Below are 22,991 nucleotides of genomic sequence, written 5' to 3'. Positions count from 1 at the left end.
TATACATTCCTCGCTCTTTTTCTTGCCTTGACTTAACCTGTCTATGTCAAACCAAATCTCTGGATTTCACTGTCGGTGGAAAGAACAGCGTGTTTGATAGTTTAAAGAAAAGCTGATTGTATTCAACTGAGGACTAAATGTATAAGCACGGTTATAAGAAGCTGACAAAAATACATGCACGTGACTTTTCAGAACTCTCAGAAAGGCTTGATATTGGAAATATTGTATTTAGTTTCCATGCTTTTCATGGCTACTGTTTGTTTTTGCATTTTATCCCAATAGGCACCAATGGCAGCATCACAAAGACAAAGTCTTATTTGAACACAGTGGCACAGATTAGATCATTTTTTGATTATATATAACCTGTCATCTTAACTTTCTTTTGTTGTTGTCTTTTCTATTATTGATTGCTTTAGGGTGTATTTGTCTCTTAATCTCATTCATTTTTAACATCCAATGTTTTGTCAATCATGTGTAAAGCACTTTCAATAGAATTTGAAATGTTTGAAAGGTGTTTTATAAATAGTTTGATTGATTAATTGAAACTCAGTAGAGATCATGCAAAAAGGTTTAACATTGCACGTGTTTGTGTAATTCCTGTAATAGAAAAATAAAAGGAGAAAGGATGTAGTGTGGGTTCTACCAGTTCCCAATCCCTAAACACAGTTTGGCTCAAACAAACTAACAAACAAACGACATAGTGAGCGACGTAATGAGCATGGTGCTTTTATAGTGGTAGGATGCTTTTAAGTATAATGAAAGAATAAACAGTATTTTAATAGGTTTGTTTTGCGTAAGTGACTTGCTATTAGAAACCTATTGTTCTCTGAGGAAGGCCTTTAGTCAAAATGAATAGTATTTTAGTCAAATACAAACCTCACGCTCCTTGTTTCAGTTTAATAACTGTTTGAATATATTTGTATCTTTATCTAACGTTCTGATACAGAGTGGTGGCCGTAAGGACATCATTACAGACTACAATTATACAGTCTGAAATCCTGTAGTTGGTATTTACTGGACATGTTTGAGGATATGAGGACATCTACTGGCTGAGCGAGGAGATGTGAAACTAAAACCACAGGACTGAAATTTTAAAGCAAAATGACTGGTTAATGATTGACTGAAAACAAGAGTTCATTCACAGACAGGCAAACTGTCTTCATATTAATCACTGTTACTTGTTTTCAGTTTTTGATCTGTTTGGTTACAACAAACCAGAAGCTGGGGTTTATATTTAGTTGTACAACAAAATATTTGGAGGGAATCTGGTTGAGTCAACTTCTCTGATTTCAAATGTTCCTGGACCAATCGCACCCTTCCTCCACTAGGTGGCAGTACTGTTCTATCTCATATTGCAGCTCGGTGGCCTCCTGCAAAACCTGACGACCCAAGTGCCACAATGTAAAATGTATTAATCCTAAAAACAAATGGGGTGAATCTAAACCACAAATGGATAAAAACTCAAAAACAGACACACTGCTAATGAAGTGAAATGACTCAGACTATTTCTAATTCAATTCTCCCGAGTTAAATATAATTCTAAATGGTGTAATCATCTAGAAATCCACAGAGAGAGAGAAAGAGAGAGAGAGCGATCTAGCTGCACTGTCATGCTACCAAAACAAATAGAAACAGAGGTAGATTAGCGTTTGAAATGTAATGAATTAGCTCCATTACTTACACGTTGAAGCGTAAATGACAGTGACAACTGCTTAACCTTTTCCACGCCGCTAGATGGCAGTGTCGAACTACATTTATTTGAACCTCCAGTTGTCTCGCGTCATGCAGGTTTGAAGTGGCACAAATAGGATCTCATGAAGTTTTCTTAAAATACAGGAGACATTTTATAGATTAAATCGCAAAAACATACGTCTTAACATATGTGATGTTTTTTTCAACTTTTCATTTAAAAATTCAGAATTTATTTTCTTTCTAACTAAGTGAAGAAAGACAGGAAACGAGAAACTTAAATGGAATACATGTTGTGCAAAATAACACAATTTGAAAGCAAAGCAAAGGTAAACAATGCATTACAATTTTAGATGAGAACGAATCTCGCATATGAGTGAGTTCTTATGAGTTGTTTCCTATTTTTCTTAGATGTTCCAATGATCAGCTACGTAGTGTCAGAGACTCCCTGGTGTCAGAGACGTTACTGTTAGGGACTGAACAAACAAACAAGTTTTATTTGGGGAGAGAACAAATTTTGCCTTTAGTGACGTGCTCCGTGGAGCTGTCCGCGGCAATGTGGTGCTGAATCTTAACAGTTTTTGTCTCAATTAGTATTAGTATTTCTTTGCAGGAGTGTTGCCACTGAGTGCCGTTATAACAACTGCAGGTTAAATTATGTCAATGAGGGGTTAGACAAACTTTTGATAACTGTCCTTTGATATTGAGAAGATCAAGTAAAACAGAAAGTGGAGCACGCACCATGGTCTCTGCTCTGAAGCAAGTGACTGGGCAGCAGCGGGCACTGGGGATTTCGTGTTTAATTAGCATAAAATATCTGCTGGAGAGCAGCAGGACCGTGCGTCACAGCCATCGGCGAGGATAGGAGGGAGGAGGGAGGGGGCACCTATGGGAGTCAACAAACTGCAGAGTGTATCCCTGCTAATGCCGTCAAAAAGCAGTCCGGTTGATGTGAAATGATGACTTAGCTCCCTGCGTAACGGGTGACTGGAGACAGCTGCATGGGAGCGTTTGGGAGCCGGAGGGGCGCAGCGTACACGGACCTACAACAAGGAGCGGGTTGGCACAGAGAGCTGCAGGTGAATCCCCCCAAACTGTGAGCGCGTTTCGAGACCGGCACTCCGCCTGAAGGACGCGATATGAGACAATGAAGCAACTGGGGATACAACGTGTCCAAGTCACGAGAGTGGAAATGCGCGTGCGATGACGGACGGCGCAGGGGACAGAGAAGAGGTAAAGCAGAATAAAGTTATCTAGCTCATTAGTCGGGCTCCCGGTGCCGGAGAAGAAAAGGGAGGAAATAGAGACGGGACCAATGTGCCAACCGTGCGTTAATTTATAGACATCAACCAGACGATTTTTTTTATCTTTTAACAGACAAGACTTGAGCCAGAGAACGAGAAAACCATGGAGCCGGAAGAGACCACACCGGTACAAGGCGCCAATTTGGCACAAACTGCCGCCTCCAAACTCGCCCAGATGGGTGAAAGAACTAAACAACTGGGCAACAATGTAATCCAAGACCCAGAGCGGCAGAAGCGGATTATTCTCGTAATAGTCTGTACAGCACTTTTGTTAGACAACATGCTTTACATGGTGATTGTGCCAATTATACCCGATTACCTTGAAGGGCTACAGAAGGCAGCGGATCGAGCCCAAGACGCAGTTGTGTACATCAACTCCACCAACAGCACCATCCATAAAGCTCCTAAAGGGAACTTCGACCTCCAGATAGGGGTTCTGTTCGCCTCCAAGGCCATCCTGCAGCTCCTGGTGAACCCGCTAAGTGGTACTTTCATTGACAGGGTCGGGTATGATATCCCGCTCTTCATCGGACTAACTGTCATGTTCCTCTCCACTGTCACATTTGCCTTCGCTGACAATTACGCGACTCTGTTCCTGGCGCGCAGCATGCAGGGCCTCGGCTCGGCTTTTGCTGACACTGCAGGGATCGCCCTGATCGCAGACAGGTACACGGAGGAGAAGGCGAGGAGCAAAGCGCTGGGTATCGCCTTGGCCTTCATCTCTTTTGGCAGTCTTGTGGCGCCCCCCTTTGGGGGGGTGCTCTATCAGTTCGCCGGGAGGCGGGTGCCCTTCATGATCCTGGCATGCATTTGCCTCATAGATGGCCTGTTGGTTCTGATTGTGCTGAAACCCTTCTCAAACCGAGAGAGACAAAACATGCCAGTGGGAACTCCCATATATAAACTGATGATTGACCCATATATAGCTGTAGTGGCTGGTGCTCTGACTATTTGTAACATCCCTCTCGCCTTCCTTGAGCCCACCATCGCCAACTGGATGGAGGAAAACATGCATTCCAGTCAGTGGGAGATCGGCATGACATGGTTCCCTGCATTCTTCCCTCATGTTTTAGGTGTTTATCTCACTGTCAAACTAGCAGCCAAGTACCCTCATCTCCAGTGGTTTTATGGGGCTATAGGTATGGTGTTCATAGGCGCCAGCTCCTGCACGGTGCCAGCCTGTAAAAACTTTGGACAGCTCATGATCCCGCTGTGCGGAATCTGCTTCGGCATCGCCTTCGTGGACACGGCGCTCCTGCCCACACTGGGTTTCCTGGTGGATGTGCGACACGTGTCGGTCTATGGAAGCGTGTACGCCATCGCAGACATCTCCTACTGTGTGGCCTACGCGCTGGGGCCCGTGGTGGCCGGACAGATAGTGCACGACCTGGGCTTCGTTCAGCTCAACTTGGGCATGGGCCTCGCCAATATGCTTTACGCACCGGCGCTCCTCCTGTTGAAGAACGTGATGCAGATGAAGACTTCGCACTCCGAGAGAAACATGCTCCTAGAGGACGGCCCGACCGGACTGTACGATACAATTAAGATGGAGCAGCGTGAGAAGAAGAGGAAGGGTTTGTGTACAACCCTCGACGAGAATGGGGTTGAAACCTTTGCGCAACGGTCGTATTCAGAGGAGGAATCCTCGGGAGGAGAGTATGCGTAAAAGGACCTTTAACCGAGTGTAAAACTCTCAAAGTGCCCATGTAGAGTTGTGTGCATCCCGTCCGATCAATTGCATAACACGATCAGGATTGTGTAACGACATCAATTATTTACTGTCTTTGGGTGACAGTCCCTGCGGGTATATTGTCAAATCAAGTAGCTTCGCGCTTTCTGCAGTAGAAAGGCGCTCGCTGGCGTGTGTTCATCTTCAAGTGAGAGTGTATTGTGAAAGATGTGTTGAGATTAAATGTCTATTCATGAATTAACACTATTTACCACTGTATCAGAAGCCGACTCGTATTCAGGGACTATGTGTAAATGTATTTTAACAAAAAAAAAGAACAATTATGATGTACTGTTTGCGTCTTCTAATGTAACCTGTATTTTCTTTTCGCCAGAGTTGTGCTGCTAAACTCAATATGCAATACCGCGTGTGACTCTAAACTGTTTTAGAGGAAGTTAAATTAGATGGAAATTAGCTGAAATCTGCGTCTTGATGTTTTATGTTTTATTTTTTGGATGATGTACTTCTGGAATGCAAAGCCTCACTGTATGACCCAAGACTGTACATACGTGTATATTCATGTACATAATTAAATCAGTATTATGTGAATTTTGCAGTTCATGGGAATCTTTCATTTAGGCAATAAATACATTTATTTCGACATAATAACACTTTTATTTTCCTATACAACTGAAGTATTCCACACTGACAAAAATATAACTACAAGAAAAAATTTAACATATTTTATGGCTTCATTTATAATACGAGAATTTGTTTTTCACTAGGCATATTTCAAGATTTAAATTAATTCATGTTAACGAATGCCTATATTATAAGGGGAAGTGAAAATCCCGTATATAGAAAGTTCATTTATCTGAATAAAAAAGGTTTGAACAGGTTGAGAATAGAGTGTAATAACAATATAACGGTATTCTGAGTACATGTGCGCAAACAAATGGTTTCGTAACGCATCCGCAGCTTCTCCAAAACGCGCACACTTTGCATTTAATATCAAACACACAGCGCCGATTAAATCAGTCAGATGCAGAGGGGTGGAAACAACCAATGCTTCCAGACTGCACCATGAATAGGGCCTAAGTTATAGAAAAGCCAAAAGGAAGAAGTCTAGGCCACATCCACGATCTGTTCCTCAGCACATCAGAAGCGTGTGCGCAGCCAGTGAGTTACAGCCGGCGTCTAAATAAGGTGCAGTGAGGATGTGAAGCGCCAAATAAACTTCTCGACGAATGGCAGGACTTCTGGGAGGAGCCTGGCAGCCGTGCAGGGGGATGAGGTACCCTCTCAGCATCTCCCCTCATCCAGCGAGGGACTTACGCACTTGCCATGCTGGGAATTTGAAAGATGCTTTAAAATTATGCAGGACCGAAGAAGTAGTTGAGATTTAAAAGTCAAGATGGACAAAGCTGATTTTTCCTGACGAGTGGGAATGACGGTTTTTCAGGTTGGTGAGTAAAATGTTGTTTTCTAAGTGACTGATCATTTTGAATCTTAGGTTAGTTTAGTATATTGGTATTATTCTTGTAGCATGACAACAGCCCTGATCATCATGCTGTTGAATGCGTAAAAAGTGCGCATTCTTGCACTTTTTATTCAGAAAAGTGGCACATTTTTTATTTTAAACGTTTACTATTTGTCTTAAATATTCCAACTAGAGATGAGATGTTTAAAAGCAGCTGCAGCTCAGACGGTCACATGTGTCTGATACTTTCACGGTTCAGAACTTCACACTGGTTTTATTTTATTTGTGGACATAGAGTCTGTCTCGTCAATCAACCTGCTGCCTGACAGCCACTCGCTGCACCGTCAACATGCCTGTTCTGGACCGAGAGCCCTCCAAAGATTCCGGGGGAGACGATGTAAATATCTTATATGTGACTTGTATGCATTTAAAATGTGTTTGAAAGGAACATGCATGAGATAAGTCATGTTTTTCAATAAAAAAAATATAGATGTAAAAAAGCGATTGAAAGAAAAATTATTAATTAAATGCAGACAGAATAACAGCCAAGGAGGAATCCTAAAAGAATAATTACTATATTGTGTTATTTCAATTAAGTTATCTCTTGTTTTGAGTCAAAGGGTATTTTCTCAGTTTCTTGGTTCCAAAGTAATATTATTTATCTTAAGTTGTGTTTATTGTCTTGGTAAAGTGATGTGATGCATGTGTCAGAGGACACTCAGAGCCTTTAAGTTCATTTGAAGCCACACATTTAGATTTAAAAAGAAAGCACGTATGATGAGAAGTGGATTTTTGGGTGGGGGGCTTCATCCTGCACTCTGTTCAGGGCCTGCCGAAGCTGCCACTCCCCCCCCTGAAAGACACGCTGGACACGTACCTGAGGTGCATGAAGCACCTGCTCACAGAGGAGCAGTTTAATAAGACCCAGGACACGGTGAAGGAGTTTGGGGCCCCTGGAGGAGTGGGAGAACTACTGCAGAGCAAACTGGACGAGAGGAGGTTAAAAGAGGCCAACTGGGTAAATAAATAAAAGGACCATGACTCACAGAGTAATGACTTGTGCAAAACAAGGTATTTTCTACAATAGCAGCACTGATGTACAGCCTCCTGTTTACTCACCTTTAGATCACTATTCCTCTGAGATCTTACCTTCAGGTGATTCCCTCTGTTTAGGTGTACGACTTCTGGCTGAGGGACATGTACCTGAACAACAGAATGGCTCTGCCCGTCAACTCCAGCCCTGCGATGGTCTTCCCCCTGCAGAACTTCAAGGCTCCCATCGACTCTTTGAGGTATGACACACAGCACAGCCGAGACAAACAAGTCTGGAGAAAATAAACCAGTGTGAATATAATGTCATGGAAGAAGTGTTTTTTAACCCAAAACAGACTCTGTAAAATAAAATGCAGCAACTGCACCGCACTGTAAAAATCCCTTTACAGGTAATGATTGTTTATTACAGCATAAAGACTTGAGAAATGAAAGTGAACTGTATAAATGACTCGGACACCGGCTCTGATCGATTATAGAAAAACTCAACACTTCCTTGCCACACATTGACAGATGGGGTCATTACCCAGATTGTCCTCAGGGCTGAGGTCAGGCCTGGCTGCTGGTGGCAACGTTCATAGACAGGGTCTGTGGTTTGGTTAACATGGTATCGATCTGGCACCAGCTCCTTAAACACAGGATTTACCTAAAGAACTATAATGTTGACACAGCTACACAATAAATGAAGAATTATAGGTCAAATACTAAGAATAGAACGCCATGAGGAGGAGTGATCAAGTACTGTGTGGGTTGTGTCCGTGTTGTGTGTCTGTTGTCATGTATTTAACAAAACAATGTTGTTTTTCCTAGATTTGCTGCACACTTACTTTCAGGTGTTTTGGAATACAAAACGCTTCTAGATGCGTAAGTTAAACACACAGCACAGCCAGAGAACAAATAGTTGACAGTATGATTTTGAAAAAAGGTGTAACAGCGGTGTGTGTGTGTGTGTGTGTGTGTGTTTGTGTGTGTGTCTGTGTGTGTCTGTGTGTGTATGTGTGTGTGTGTGTAGACGTGCCCTGCCTGTGGACTACGCCCGGGGCCAGCTGGCTGGAACCCCAATGTGTATGGAGCAGTACTATCGCCTCTTCACTTCCTACCGCCTACCGGGACCTGAGAGGGACACACTAGTGGCCCAGGAAAGCTGCGTGATGCCAGAACCTGAACACGTCATTGTGGCTTTTAAAAAACAGGTCAGACAAAGAGAAAGAGCAAATCCTGAATTTGACAAAACGATCACAACACGATTTCCTTTTACTAAACTTTTCAACCACAACACAAAGTCAAAGTCGATCATTGGAGGTGCTTGGATCAATCTGTATGTGAGCTCAGCAATGTCAGGACTTCTCATCTGTGTTGCTCAACATAGAATGAATTGGTTCCCCATTGAAGGTCCACAAATAAGTCCTTTAATAGATTTCAACCATATCTTGTTCAGTCTTCACCAGAAGCTCAAGGTTTGTGAAGATAAAGACTGAACCTTTATTCTTATTAGACAAACTTAAAACCGTTCACCTCCCAACAGACTAATTTGCAAATAGAATGAAATCTGGCGATGGGCTCATACCAGATGCAATGTCTGTCAACATGTTGATGTTTCGGCCCTTGAGTAGTGCAAACTGCAGCCTCGTAATGCCAAAGATGGCATAGTGTGTATCCAGGATATTTTAGCTTTATTTTTATATAGTGGGAGGAAGTTGACACATGTTGTCCATCTTTATATTCAGTCTGGGGTTGGACCCATTTTGAGCGCAGCTTTTATTTGCATCTCAACTACACACTGTCGAAGTTTCATGACTGTATCTTGTATGGTTTTGACACAACACGACATGGAGAAAAAATCTGTGGCTGTTGTCACTCCAGGACAATTACACACACACACACACACACACACACACACACACACACACATGAAAACAGCCCTGTTGTTGTGTCTGGTAATTAGACTCTACATCTGTGTCACTCACTTGTGTGTGATGGTACAGTAAACAGGCTCTGCAGGCACAGTGCAAACATATCTCCCACAAAGCAATTACCAGACCTCTGGGCTGCAGGTCTTCTCTATTGAGTTATTATCTATAACATGCTTGACATTTATACCTCAGCTCTGTCGACGTAAACAAAATAATGCATCAACATTGTAAGCAATCTTAATTGCAATATTTTGTAAATTAAAGACAAAAAGGTCAACTTCAGATGCATCTAGATTTAGTTAATCTTTAATAAAGTTCCTTGCTTCAGCCTTTTTTCTTCTGTCCCTTCCCACCGAGTGTTTTGGGACGAGGCAACAGCATAGATTTAGAGGTGGGGGTAAAGACTGAGTCAACTACTCCAGATTAACCTGTATTTCACTCATGTCAACACATCAAGGTGCCATTTCTGCAGGATTATTATCAATATTTCATGTGTCTTCACTTTATCTACTGGTGGTTTTGATATTCTGGCTGCACGGCACTGATCATTTGTGTTGTGTTCCTTGCCCCATCAGATTGAGAAGATTCTTATAATTGAGATACATTTTTTGCTCTAAAATTAAGACCAATCTTGTAATTTGGAGTTACCCGTCCTGCCCAAAGCAAAGATTAAATATTAAAGAAACACATGAGACACCGGTGCACAGAGACATTTTGTGTCCGATCTAAACCTGTGTCCAGTTCTACGTCCTGGATGTGGTGATCAACTTCCGCCGCCTGAATGAGAGAGATCTGTTGACTCAGCTGGACAAAATTGTCAAGATGGCTGACAGTGGAGAAGAGCAGCTCCCACCCATCGGTCTCCTCACCTCAGATGGACGCACAGAGTGGGCAGAATCTCGCAGAGTGTTAATGAAAGGTACATTGCGAATGGCGAGCCTACATTTTCTGTCAAAAACTCTTAATGTTACCAGATCTGTTCCCAAATACACTTTTTTTTCAAAACTTGTTACGCTCTAGAGTCAACTAACAGGGATTCTCTTGACATGATCGAGCGTTGCCTGTGTTTGGTTTGTCTGGACGACGCCAGCGGCCCCGAGCTGAGCGACACCACACGTGCCATGTGGATGCTGCACGGAGGAGGCGTGGCCAAAAATGGTGGCAACCGCTGGTACGACAAACCAATGCAGGTCAGTGAGCACTGTTGTCCAGTCAGGCTTCTTGAGTTTCTGTCTCTTTAACCTGTGTGCTCTGATTTGTCTTTGAGAACTGGTTTAAGAATTGCATTTGAAAAAGAGAGAGAACGAAATCAGGATAAAATGGCTGAATGGTGGACGCTCCATGGTCGAGCAAATTTACTTCTTTAATTTCTGAGGAAAAATGACCGACAAAACTGATGAACAAATTCATCTTTCAAATTGTCAGTGGATGTCATTAGCAGATCCCAAAGCCAATTAGGATTCTACAGTTAAAGGAGCTCTGGTGGAGAGTTGACATTCCCAGTGGATCACAAACCCTGATCTTAAGACATGACTTTGATGGAGTTGTTTTGATGAAGAATTCAGATTCCTTGAATGAACTACTTGATTAATATCAAATACATACATGGTTGGAGGCCTCCTCTCTAAATAATTGGTATGTGAAATGTATATGAGGGAATATTAATATAACTACAACCGCAAATGAGCTGAATCTTGGCATTGCAGTTTGGTTAAACAAAACTGAAGAAAGTGTCACGTGTCAGTTTGTTGTAGGAGCTGACGGCTGCTGTGGAGTCGTGTGTGAGCACTCACCATTCGAGGGAATCGTCCTGGTCCAGTGCACAGAGTACCTACTCAAATACATGTAAGAGATGAAATGCAGTTTCATCTTTAAAATGCTGAATACGTGTGTGTGTGTGTGTGTATGTGTGTGTGTGGCATATGCTATAAGACCAACCTAAATAAAGTGATAAACTATACAATATTCCCTTATGTCGTCAGGATTGGCAGCCCATCCAAGCTGGTCCGAGCTGCGAGTGTGAGCGAGCTGCCTGCACCGCGCAGACTCCGCTGGAAATGTACTCCAGAGGTGCACAAGCTGCTCGCCTCCTCCGCTGACAAGCTGCAAAGGTCAAAGTGTTTGCTGCACGTTCTGTTAAATCAGACCAACGCATGACAGCTTTCAAATCACAGAGTTTGTCCTACTTTCCTCAGGCTGGTGAGAAATCTGGATATGAACGTGCACAAATTCGACGAATACGGGAAAGAGTTCATCAAGAAGCAGAAGATAAGCCCAGATGCCTACATTCAGGTGGCTATTCAGTTGGCGTACTACCGGTAAGACAAAGCTAAACGGAACAGGACTGATTCTGATGTATCACACCAGCCTGGGTGTCCAACCAACAAGGCTTTCCCTCCCTCTTTCTAGATGTCATCGCAGACCAGTGTCGACGTACGAGAGCGCCTCCATACGGCGCTTTCAGCAGGGCAGAGTGGACAACATCCGCTCAGCCACTCCCAACGCCCTGGCCTTTGTCAAAGCAATGACTGATGGGATGCAGAGTACAAACGTAAGATGTTTTAGTGCGGACTCCAGCTGAATCTTAGCTTTGCAGCTTGGTTCAACAAAACTGAAGATAGCTTCACTGTGTCAGTTTGTTGTGGGAGCTGACAGCTGCTGTGGAACTGGTGAATCGATTAGCAGATAATAATAATCATTTGATCAATAAGAGCCGACCACACACATTTTGGTATCTAGATGTCTAGATTTTATTTTAAAGAATAAAAAAGCAGAAACGATGCGCCATCTTTGTTTGTATTAAAGGTTAAAAAAATATATATTTGCCATATTATTTGCGGGATGTATAAATTTGGTTGTTGTTTTCTTTATATTTATAGTAATTTATAATAAACTGTATGGTTAAACTATAAATAACCTCAATAGCCTCAAATACATTTCTTTTGTAACAAGAGTTTGAAAACAACTGCTACGGAATAATTGCAAAATTTTCTTTTAAATATATATTAGTATGTATATATTCAGTATTGGAAATGTTTTACCTCATAACATCATTATCAGGCATCAAAACTAGAAAAAATTGTTTAGATTCTACAGTCAATGGGATCACGTTAAGTGAAGGCTGCTGCTGCTGCAAAGTAAAAGCTCAGTTTGAACTACGTATTGAAGCCATCAGTTGTCGTTGCTTTTTAACAGTGAAATGTAATCTTTTACCTCATTCTGTGTTGACGTTCCTCAGCATAAAAAACTATGCAAACTGCAAATAAAGGAAATGTAATAGCCTGTTATTGATTCTCTGTTGTTTACTTCTGCAGGATACAGAAAAGATGGAAATGTTACGAGGCGCCATAGCTGCACAGACAAATTACACTATTCGGGTAACTACTCTCCAACCTCATTCACTGAAAAAAACAACAGGATTTCAATGTTGCTTATGGATGAAAATTCACTAACATACTCTTGTGTTTTGTTTTTTAGACTATCACAGGGATGGCAATAGACAATCACCTACTAGGACTGCGTGAAATTGCACATGAGCTGAGGATGGAGAAACCGGAGATTTTTAAAGACGAAGCCTATCTCATCAGTAACCAGTTCATTCTCTCCACAAGTCAGGTATTGGATTTCCAAACATCAAAGTCAGTTTTAAACCAGTTTTACACATGAAGTTACAAGGTACAAACTGACTTGGGATGGTGTGAACTGGCAAATTAAGTGGGCATTAATAAAAGATGCTAGTGAGTTGCACTATGGAAAGTGTAGGATCTAGCATTTTTGGAGCTAGAACAATAGTACAGATGAAAAGGTTAGGGTTAGGGTTATCGGGATATCTGAGCATCAACCATCTCAATTATTTTCTTTTCTTTTTTGGTGAGAAGCCCAATTCTATGTTAGTTCAGAACAAAATTCCTGGAGTAGCACAGTTAGAGAGCAACACAGTACATACCTGACCTGTTTCCACTTTATTTCAGCTTCTCTAACTGAGAGAAAATGATACACAAGCATCCTCAACTGCAAAAGAACTTGATTGGCCACTTTATTTGTAACTGCAAGTAAATATATAAAGATAAAACCCCTAAAATACTGTTTATAGATATCAGCATTTTACAGATTATTTCTTAGGAAATTCACAAAAATGATGAAAAATATACAGTATCTTGCAAAGTTAAAGAAAGAATCCTGGATCTGAACCAATATTTATTGGGTCCTTCCATGACCCATACTACTGTATATCCCTCCGCCAAGTTTCAAGGCAATCCGTTCACCAGGTTTTGTGAAATCGTGCTAAAAATGCAAAATAAAATCTAACCTCAATGGTGGAGGTACAGATATAAAAACATCACTGAAGCCTTCTTTTTCCCCCAGGTCCCGACTACTGTAGAGATGTTCTGCTGCTACGGACCCGTGGTCCCAAACGGATATGGAGTCTGCTACAATCCTCAGTCAGACCACATCATCTTCTCAGTGTCCAGTTTCCGCGAGAGCCCTCAGACGTGCTCGGCAGAGTTTGTCAAGTGTCTGGTGCAGGGACTGTTGGACATGAGGGACCTGTGCAATAAATGCAACTGCGTCTCCACCCCGACCAAGCAGAGGAAGGAGCAGACGCTGGAGACGCACACGCAAACGGAAACAAACTGGCAAAGCAAAACACAGCAGAGACCGTGTGAGTCGTCCAAGAACCAACAAGCGCCGCCACAGGTTCTGGTGAAGAAGCCGGACCAGACTCAAGTGGAGGCTCAAACCCAGACTTGATAACAGGAGGAGGCCCCAGCTTTGAAGAATGGCAGTAAATCCTAGGAGATTGTCAGCTCCAGTGAAACTAGTGGCGGCGTCAGTTTAAATGTGTTTTCTGTGCTGCAATAATTTATTGAGTCCTTCAAAGAAAATCCAATCTAACTGTGAGACGAGATGTTATGTGAAGCTGTTGTGTCATATACAGTATCGTTAAATCTGTCAAGTGTTGACGAACATTGAATGAACCTTTTCTCTGAGAATATAACAGTATATAATTTTATATGACATTTTAAAGCTGTTAATATCTAACATACAGCAGAAATTGAAATGTCAAAAAAACAGCAAATATATACGTAGATAGAAATTTGACGCAAATTTGAGCTTCTGATTCTTGTTTTGCACTAAATTGAGACAAATCGGCCAAAGAAAAGAGGGATGAGAATGATGACAACCAGAGCTGTGGATAAGGTTGTTGGGAAATGAGCAAATATTTAAATGAAAAAAATATATATATTATTCTCTCTTCGATATTTCTGCATCACGCCCGTCAGTCAGTGTGACAGGACCAAACCAGTCTGTGACTTATGACAAATGGTTGATTGTCTCAGTATATGTGTCAATTTGCAAAGTTGCATGCTGCTATCTAATGTTTCGAATCATAATGAAGATTATGGTACATTGTAAAACCACAATCTTATGCATCTCCCCAATGTTGTCTTCATAAATTATTGTCTATTGCACCAATATACGTACATGTTATCATACATGTGGTATAAGTAAAATACCTGTTAAAAAATGTATGTAAATCATTAGACATTTAGATTATATGAAATATACATACGACTGATTTCCAGGGGATATTCTTTAGTTAATCAATGTGAATGTTGAGTGTGATTATCATGAATTTGTAAGTTCAGGAGCAGAATATTAATCAAGCTATTTATTTTTGTAATTTATAAATTATAGTTAATGTAACTTTAAAGATGAAACTTATTGAGCAGAGGTGATCACTGTGTTTATGTCCGTCAAATTGTATTTATAGAGTATTACTGGAGATTAAAACAGAGAAACCAATATTGAAATTGTTCTGTTGGTGTTGCTGTTTCCAGATCAATAATGTAAAATCTATTTATTTATCTTACTTCGCTGTGAATGTTAAAAGGTTAATTTCACTGACCTGTGGTGGAATTACAGAATCGTACATTATTATAAATTGCATATTTCAATTATGTATTCAAGTGTATTCATAGGCTCGGCTGAAACAGGTATCCTAATCAGAGCCTTGCCCCCCATCACCTTAAAATGTACAACAATTTCAACCAATAAGCTTTTTGTTTAGATTTTTGGAAAATGATGTTTGCCAGATTCTTTATTATCAGTTTCTGTTTGTGTTGAACAATTACATGTATGAACAAGCATCAATGAATTTCTCTGATATTGAAGAAAACATAAAAACAAGGAGGGAAGTATGAAGTACGTTTTTCTCTGAAGCCGGTTCATCACTTAGTGAATGTAAACATATGTATGTCCAGTGTTGTGCAAGTTCACTACTCTCATGAACTAGTTCAAAGTTCAGTTCATACAAGTAAACATTAATATTTCACGTTCATAGTTCACCATTTAAATTCTGAACTAGTTCATATTTCAGTTCATTTCATAGTTTTAGGTGGACAGTGAGAATGAAAGACTTAACTTGTTAAAGAAAACCTTATCCATCACTACCCCTTGCCTTGACTGTCGGAATGTTTATCAGACAGTGTCTAAAAATCCCTCAGATAATAATAAGGTGCATCGGATCTCGGATGTAGTTGCTGAGTCTGCGTCTCTGCTTTCTCTTCCCATCTGTATATGAGACCGAGAGCTGTTGTGTTGCAGGTATGGCCTGCCCCTTTAAGGAAAGTTTGTAGTGTGTGACGTAGTGGACCAGGGTATTGTGGGAAAATATGCTAAAAGTGTGTTTATAACGAGAAGTGACGGAGCACCTAGAGGTGATGCGAGTGTTGCTCCTGTTGCATATCCGAGAAATAAAGTGGCCGCATTCCAAGTAAAGAAACATCTCCTCCTCCTTCTTCAAGGAGTGGTCAGGACGGCTGGTTACCGGCCAGACAGCGAGCCAAGATAACCAGTGACAGGGGCGGCTCCTGGTACAGGCGACATAGGAGACTGATTTATCATGACGTGACACATGCAATGTAAAACAATACATTAACGTCACACCATCATCCTCTAACCCCGGGGACGCACCGGTGGTAGAAGCGTTGTGAAAAGCGCTCCTCCTCCTTTCCTCGACCATGTTAAATACTTTGGCTGTTCGCACCGGCAGCGTAGTGCCGGGAAGAACCAGGAAGCGCCGCAGCCACACACACAAGCACATAATCTCCTGTGGGGGGGTGGCGGCTACAGGCTTGCGTAGGTCAGTCACCTGTGAAGACCAGCATCATTTACCCCTGAACCAGCGCGGAGAAATGATGATGAAATGTAATAAAAAAAAAAAATTAATATAAAATTTAATATAAAAAAATTTAATCAAATTAAATATATATAGTTTTTTAATTAAATTAAATGGGGAAAAAAATAAACTGCGCGCGCACATCCTGGGCAGAAGCCCATTGCGCGCAGCTTCTTTTTTTTTAAAATATTTTTTTTCCTGTTTTTATATTTAATTAATTTAAATTAACATAGAGTAAGATATTTTGCAATTTTTAGGAGAAGTCCTGCCAATTTTGAGTGTAACATATTGCCAGCTTGAAAATGGGAAAGAGTGGGATTCGAACCCCGGTCGCTCTTGTTGTAGACTGAACGCTTTACCGACTTTACCACTTCAGCTATGGAGGGCCATACATGACTTAAGTAAAAATAAATAAATAAATAAATGTATAAATAAATACAGAAATAAATAAATAAATAAAAAAGGAAATTAATTAATTAATACAGAAATAAATAAATAAATATGTTAATACGAAAATAAATGTCAAAATAAATGTCTTAAATATATTTGCACATTTATTTATTCCCTGATACATTTCCTTTTCATTTGCAGTGTCCTTATGCTAATGAGAAAGGCGGGCCTAACCGCAGTCTCATGCAGGATTGGTCACAGGAGTGTAATGATCCAGCCCTACTACTTCTGCCTCTCAATGCTGGTGTCCAGTAGCTGTTTGCAGCGTTGAGCCAGTTCACACTTAAAATGAACTAGTTCAAGTTCAGAGGGTTAGTTAAGGTTATTTTTTATTGGGATGATTTAGGTGTCGGTAGTCCTGACTGTGAGCGTCACGTCTGGTGTTGTACTGAGCACAAGGAGCGAGCCGAGAGGAGAAGGAGGAAACAGAAACTCCAGCTCAGTACAAACCACCTGCAGCTTCTGCTCTGATCATGAAGCCGCTGATCTCTGAGCAGATGTGACCAGAGAAGCTCTGTGTTTCCACTGTTCTACAAAGTCACTGACCGGCTGTTTCACGGTGAAAAGCTCAAGTCTCAGTCACTGCCCGTGTCTCTGAGCGAGTATGTGGCGGAGCGCAGGGGCTGTGTGTGTGTAGCTCAGTTGACCAATCCTGCTCGAGACTGAGGTTAGGCCCGCCTTTCTCATTAGCATAAGGACACTGAAAATGCGTTCAGTTCTTCGTTCTCATAAAAGTGAACGTGTTCATTGAACGCGTTCTTTTGCGTTCGTTCATGCACAACACTGTGTATGTCTTTGTTCAAACGTATTAAAGGTATAATATATAGGCTACTTATTATACTATTAACTATGTATATCTCATATTTAGATCAATAATTGTAAACACCTTTAAAACCTTATATTTATATAAAACGTGTACATACAGTTCAAAGTTCCTCATTCAAACAAACTATAGGTTTTGTGTAAGAAAAACACTGTTTGTGTTTGTTTGTGTTGGACTTAACAGATTGAAAAGGAGGTTTATTAAGGGGTTAGCTGCAACAGGGGTCACATATTTATCACATTTACTTTCAAGGCATTGTACGGGTATGTAATGGAATTTTCACCACCATAGTCTGATATCAACTTTATCAACATACTGGACTCACATTATTAAGTGAGTTAACTGGAGACTCTAAATTGAACGTAGGTGTAAATATGAGTGTGAATGGTTGTTTGCAGGGGTGGACTGGCCATCTGGCATACCGGGCATCGTAGCTGTACAGTGCTGTCAATCACAACACAAACCAGGGTGGGGCGGGACCTCATTCCATTTTGGGGGGGGAGTCGCGGGACGGGCTGCTGCTGAGACAGAAACTTAAAATGGATAATAAGAGTAAAAAACGCCCGGGTGGCGCTGAGAAGCATCGGGAAAAAAAGCCTAAGTCTCTGGAGGTGGAGGCTGCTAAATGTGGCAAACTGACGGACCTATTTGGTGCCGGGTTCACCAGCCCAGCAGCAGCAGGTGCGCCGGGAGACGAGCGAGGAGGACTCGACAATGATGAGCGAGTGGAGGCAGACATGTTAAAGGGGACATATTATGAAAATTCCACTTTTGTAGTGCTTCTACACATTAGTTTGGGTATCTGGCATGTCTACCGTCCCAAAAACTCTGGAAAAAAATCACTCCCGCGATTTGTTGTGGTTCCTCTATTTCAGAAACTATGTGCTAAAGTGCGTCCAATGGAATTTCCCCCGAAATAGACGTCATAGTCGAAAAATGCCCATTTAGTACATTCCCCCATAGCTCTTGCTCCATCGCAATACTGAAGACGAGGGAAATGTAAGTATTTTTTTTAAATAATTCTGGTATTTGCTTCTTTTAGACATTTTGTGTGGAGGCTAGTGCCGTTAGCATGTTGTGCCGTGTGTGAGGGGGTGGGGGGCTAGTATGTAGTGGTGGGGGATAGGGAGAGACTTTACAGGAGTTTTCATGTTCGACTGCTAATAACGTTATTGAACAATTAATCGAGGACGGCTGGCGAGTCTTAGCGAGAAGACGGCGTCGGAGTCCACTGTGAACGGTGTTCGCATGGCAGGTTCATGAGTGTTGTGCTCTCCACGCGCTTTCCCCCCTCCGCTGGTGTGTGCCTAGTAGCTGCTGTAGCTGGAAGTTAGCTATGGCAGCCGGCCATAAGCAGCTGCTACGGGGCGCCGGCCGTCCGTAGCTGCGCCGGCCGTCCGTAGCTGCGCCGGCCGTCCGTAGCTGCCGCGGCATCCGGCCGTCCGTAGCTGCCGCGGCATCCGGCCGTCCGTAGCTGCCGCGGCATCCGGCCGCCCGTAGCTGCCGCGGCCGCCGGCCGTCAGTAGCTGCGCCGGCCGTCAGTAGCTGCTATGGTTGCTACTGGCGCTGTAGCTAACTTCCAGCCCAGTGCTGCCGTGGGAAAAAATCGGCGGCACAGTACACCAGGGAGGACATGCGAGCGGACGGAGGGAAAGAGCATGGAGAGCACAACACTCACGAACCTAACTTCCAGCTACAGCTGCTGCTACGGGCGCTCGTTCAAGATACCGGAGTATGTTGTTGTCATAATGTGCGGGACTAGAACATTTATTCATTACCAGCCCTAGTTGGGGAAATGTGCCCTTGTATCCTTGTATGCATGACAGTAGTACAAACATGAATAACATTGCTGCTTTTGGTGTTCAGGCAAGCACATCTGTTCACGGTGCTAGGCTACATCACGTAGCATGCCAGACGGACCCACCACAGATGCGCACACATGGAACGCAGCTTTCTATGAAAACACTGCGACCTCACTACAAAAGTACAGGTTGGTTTACCCTCAGTTACTTCTTCATGTCATTGATTGTGTCTCCGTGTTAAAGTTGTAACAGCATCTCAATTGTTGTGACTCCATGGATACTGTGTCTGTTTTATCATAGGCACACAGAAAACTGTGCTGCACTGATGTTGGTGTTGGGACCTCAGCTGTAAGAGACCTCGCTTGGAGGAGGGACAGGACAACCCAAGTTGTTCAAGTATGGACTTCGGAGAGCCACAGGATGCTACCTATGATCCTGATGACTCAATCACAGTCTTGACTGAGTCAGCAGATGTGACGTGAGTGACTCAATATTTAATCTAAACATTTCAATAATCAGATGGATTACCATCCTACACTTTTTTAGCTGTTGCAGCCTTTTGGTGAAATCTTTGTCGTTCTAATAGAATGGAATCTACCCTGTTCATAAGACACCCACATATATTGTCTATGAAAACTGCCTCCTGGAGCTGTTTGAGGTTTGTCCTGTGTGTCGGCGGGGGACAGATGTAATATATAAGAAGGGAGAGTCCACAGCAAAGCCGGTGAAAGCAGATGCAACCTTCCGTGATTCTCACAGGCTTTATTTAAAAGCCAAACAATGTACAAACAGTATGTGAAACATAAATAACATATCGATTAACTGCTGTAATTAAATGGTCTTCACGATTTAAAGACCATTTATTTATCGTCTTCACGATAAATAGAATAAAATAATTATAAAAAGAAAATGATAAATACAAAAAGTGCAAACTGTCCAACTTTTCCCCTCAATTTGTATTACAGATTACGTGGATAACCTGTTGGACCTCATCTTTCACAAGGTTTTTCAGGACCCGGCCCCATATGTGAATGAGGTGCTGAAGATCTCAAAACCTGAGGACCTCTCTGCTAAGTATGAGAAACCTGACAAGCAGGAAGTTATAGCCAGCTATGTAACGAGTTTCAATCAAGGGCAGGTCTGAACCCTGTATAACTTCCCTGCGCATCAGGGAACACTCTGGTTATCTGGAGCACCGAGCAGGAGGGCAGGACCACCCTGATTCTCCGGCCCAGGTGGCCTCAACACCAGCTCACAAAGCTTCTGTACGCCAAATCCCTGTAACAGCTGAGCAAAGTTTACATTGTATTTAGAGAATAAAGGTGACACACAAATATAAAGTGTTCCTTTGTTTACAGTATGGCTACTGATGGCACAAATTGTATTTTTGTAATCAATGTTTTCATTATACTTGGTATTTTTTGTATTTATTACCTCTGTCCCAGCCAGTACATTTAATAACTATTTTTAAAAAGCTCTGTGGCATTCTTTCTAGCAATCTTTCTGACAATAAAAGTTTATAGAAACAGTTGTGTGCTTTTAATGTTTGATATGTAACATGTTAACAATTGACACGTGTAAGATGAGCAGTTAGCAAAGTAATACAGAGGGAAGAGTAATTTATGTGTTTTATTCCTCAGTCATATTTGTATTGCAGAAATGACTGATATCTCATGCATAAAAAAAAAAAAACTTACTGCTCTATTCCTCTTGGACATAAAGGCCCATAATCTCCCCTTTAGATGTTGAATGCATTCTGTAGTGAGAACACATTCAAACACACAGGCTAATTAATGGAGGTAAAAACGTTATGTCCTACACCTCCATGAGAGGGGGGAGGGGTGAGGAGGGGGAGGGATGAGAGGGGTGAAAGGGGGTGGGGTAAGATGGGGGCGGGCTGAGAGGGGGGCGGGGCCCTCAAAACAGGTCGATCTGAGGAGGTCTGTTTTAGACAGAGTAAAAAGGTGCTTTAAATGATCCTTGTGGTATTTTTACCAAAAAATGTTACAGACATTTCATTAAGACCCCAAGGAACCATATCAAATGTGGTGAAATGGGCATAATATGTATGTCTTTAAGTAACGTTGGCCTGGCGCTGGCTAGGCTACATTTTTGAGACATGTCCAAAACAAAGTAGAAAACGTTTTTGATTTTGTTTTAATTTGCCGAATTGTGATATTATGGGTTATTATTGTTCAGATGATTTAGCTAAGCTAGCTAAGAGCTGCTAACGTCGTTTACTGTTGCCATAGCTGAGCTGTAAATAGAGATGCAGAATCAAGCTGTATTGAAAACAGAATACAAGTAAACCTATAGGGAATAATTAGTTTAATTTGAAATATTTGCCATTGAATTTATTGTAATCTTTCAATTAATTTATTGTTTACTGAGGTGATAACTATTTAATAGGTATAATTTGTGTGTAAATGTTCCACTGATAAGGTGAGAAATATTTAATATTATTGTTATTATCACACAAGTTTTATTGTGCTTATGTGTTGATCCTTAATGATGTGATCATGTACACTAAATGATCAATTATTCTCCATTACAGGTTGTTGTGATATATTTGAGGAGTCGTTCTCCCTCTGTTTTATATGTGGACAGAGGAAAACATTTTCTTTATTTTTCAGACATTATAATGTATCCATGTCCTTCTCCGGTTGACCACTTGACATGTGAGAGCCTGAGGAGTTGTTCACCCTCTGTCCATGTTCGAGGACTTGCTCTCTGTCTGCCTCCACTCTCTGCCTTCACTGTACCAAAGTTTGTCTGTTGAGTCTCCTCTAGTCTGGTGAGTTTATCATTTTTTATGTTTTATGAAATCATACTTAATTTGTGATGATTAGAGACATTATAATGTATCCATGTCCTTCTCAGGTTGACTACTTGACATGTGAGAGCCTGAGGAGTTGTTTTCCAGACAAAGGTAGAGCTGGCAGGGGCGTCACCCTGGGCCTGCCCTTTTGGGCTGGGCTTCAGCTGCAGATCTAAAGGCTGCTTCCAGGGGCATGGGGCCCTCAGCCTTTGTTTTTCTTTGCTTCTGCACCTTACAACATACATCCCACCTTATTTTCACACATCCAAACACTGTTAACACCACTGACGCGTAACATATTTTACACATCCCACTACGTAGTTAGAGCTATCTTGATTTGGAGTTAAATAAATTTACTTTTGGCTTGAGAGGTTTGTGTGTGGCCTCCCTTCTTGTTGCCATCTTTGAGATAGGTGGTAACAGTAGTATGCATGAGAGAAGACGCCGCGAGATTTGTGGACTTCTATGTGGTGTCCGCTGATAATGTAGTGGGCTGGTCTGGACAGACAATGCCAGGGCTGAATTTTTGTCCCAGTCCACCCCTGGTTGTTTGCCTCAGCATGTCAGGCCAGTGATGGACCAGGCTCAACGCCGCTCTTTGCATAATGTCAGGTGGGTTTGGCTCCAGCCCTCAGGCAATCCTTAAAAGATAAGTGACATGGATAATGGATCGATGGAATATGCATATTCCGGAATCATGTTTCAGGGTGACAAAAAACTTGATTTGCGGGATTCTGGGTAAACAATAGCCTGGATGCCAGACGAACTTAGCCCCGCCCACAACAATTTGGTCGGGCAGTTCGGTCTGGA

General features: G+C 41.9%; 2 protein-coding genes across 2 annotated transcripts; both read left to right on the top strand.

Moving 5' to 3' along the window:
- Positions 1-2,624: 2,624 nt before the first annotated feature.
- Positions 2,625-5,271, top strand: slc18a3a (solute carrier family 18 member 3a). The gene is made up of 2 exons (XM_053436630.1): positions 2,625-2,922; positions 3,067-5,271. Exons 1-2 carry the CDS (start codon positions 2,893-2,895, stop codon positions 4,657-4,659), a joined length of 1,623 nt encoding a protein of 540 aa, XP_053292605.1. The 5' UTR covers positions 2,625-2,892; the 3' UTR covers positions 4,660-5,271.
- Positions 5,272-6,491: 1,220 nt separating this feature from the next.
- On the top strand, positions 6,492-13,857 carry chata (choline O-acetyltransferase a). The gene is made up of 14 exons (XM_053436728.1): positions 6,492-6,539; positions 6,969-7,160; positions 7,316-7,434; positions 8,003-8,056; positions 8,205-8,385; positions 9,847-10,024; positions 10,126-10,295; positions 10,850-10,950; positions 11,088-11,216; positions 11,301-11,423; positions 11,515-11,656; positions 12,420-12,482; positions 12,583-12,720; positions 13,471-13,857. Exons 1-14 carry the CDS (start codon positions 6,492-6,494, stop codon positions 13,855-13,857), a joined length of 2,025 nt encoding a protein of 674 aa, XP_053292703.1.
- Positions 13,858-22,991: the final 9,134 nt, after the last annotated feature.

The sequence above is a fragment of the Pleuronectes platessa genome, chromosome 12 (assembly GCF_947347685.1).
Source record: "Pleuronectes platessa chromosome 12, fPlePla1.1, whole genome shotgun sequence".
Lineage (NCBI taxonomy): Eukaryota > Metazoa > Chordata > Actinopteri > Pleuronectiformes > Pleuronectidae > Pleuronectes > Pleuronectes platessa.
This window is presented reverse-complemented; position numbering and strand designations above follow the sequence as displayed.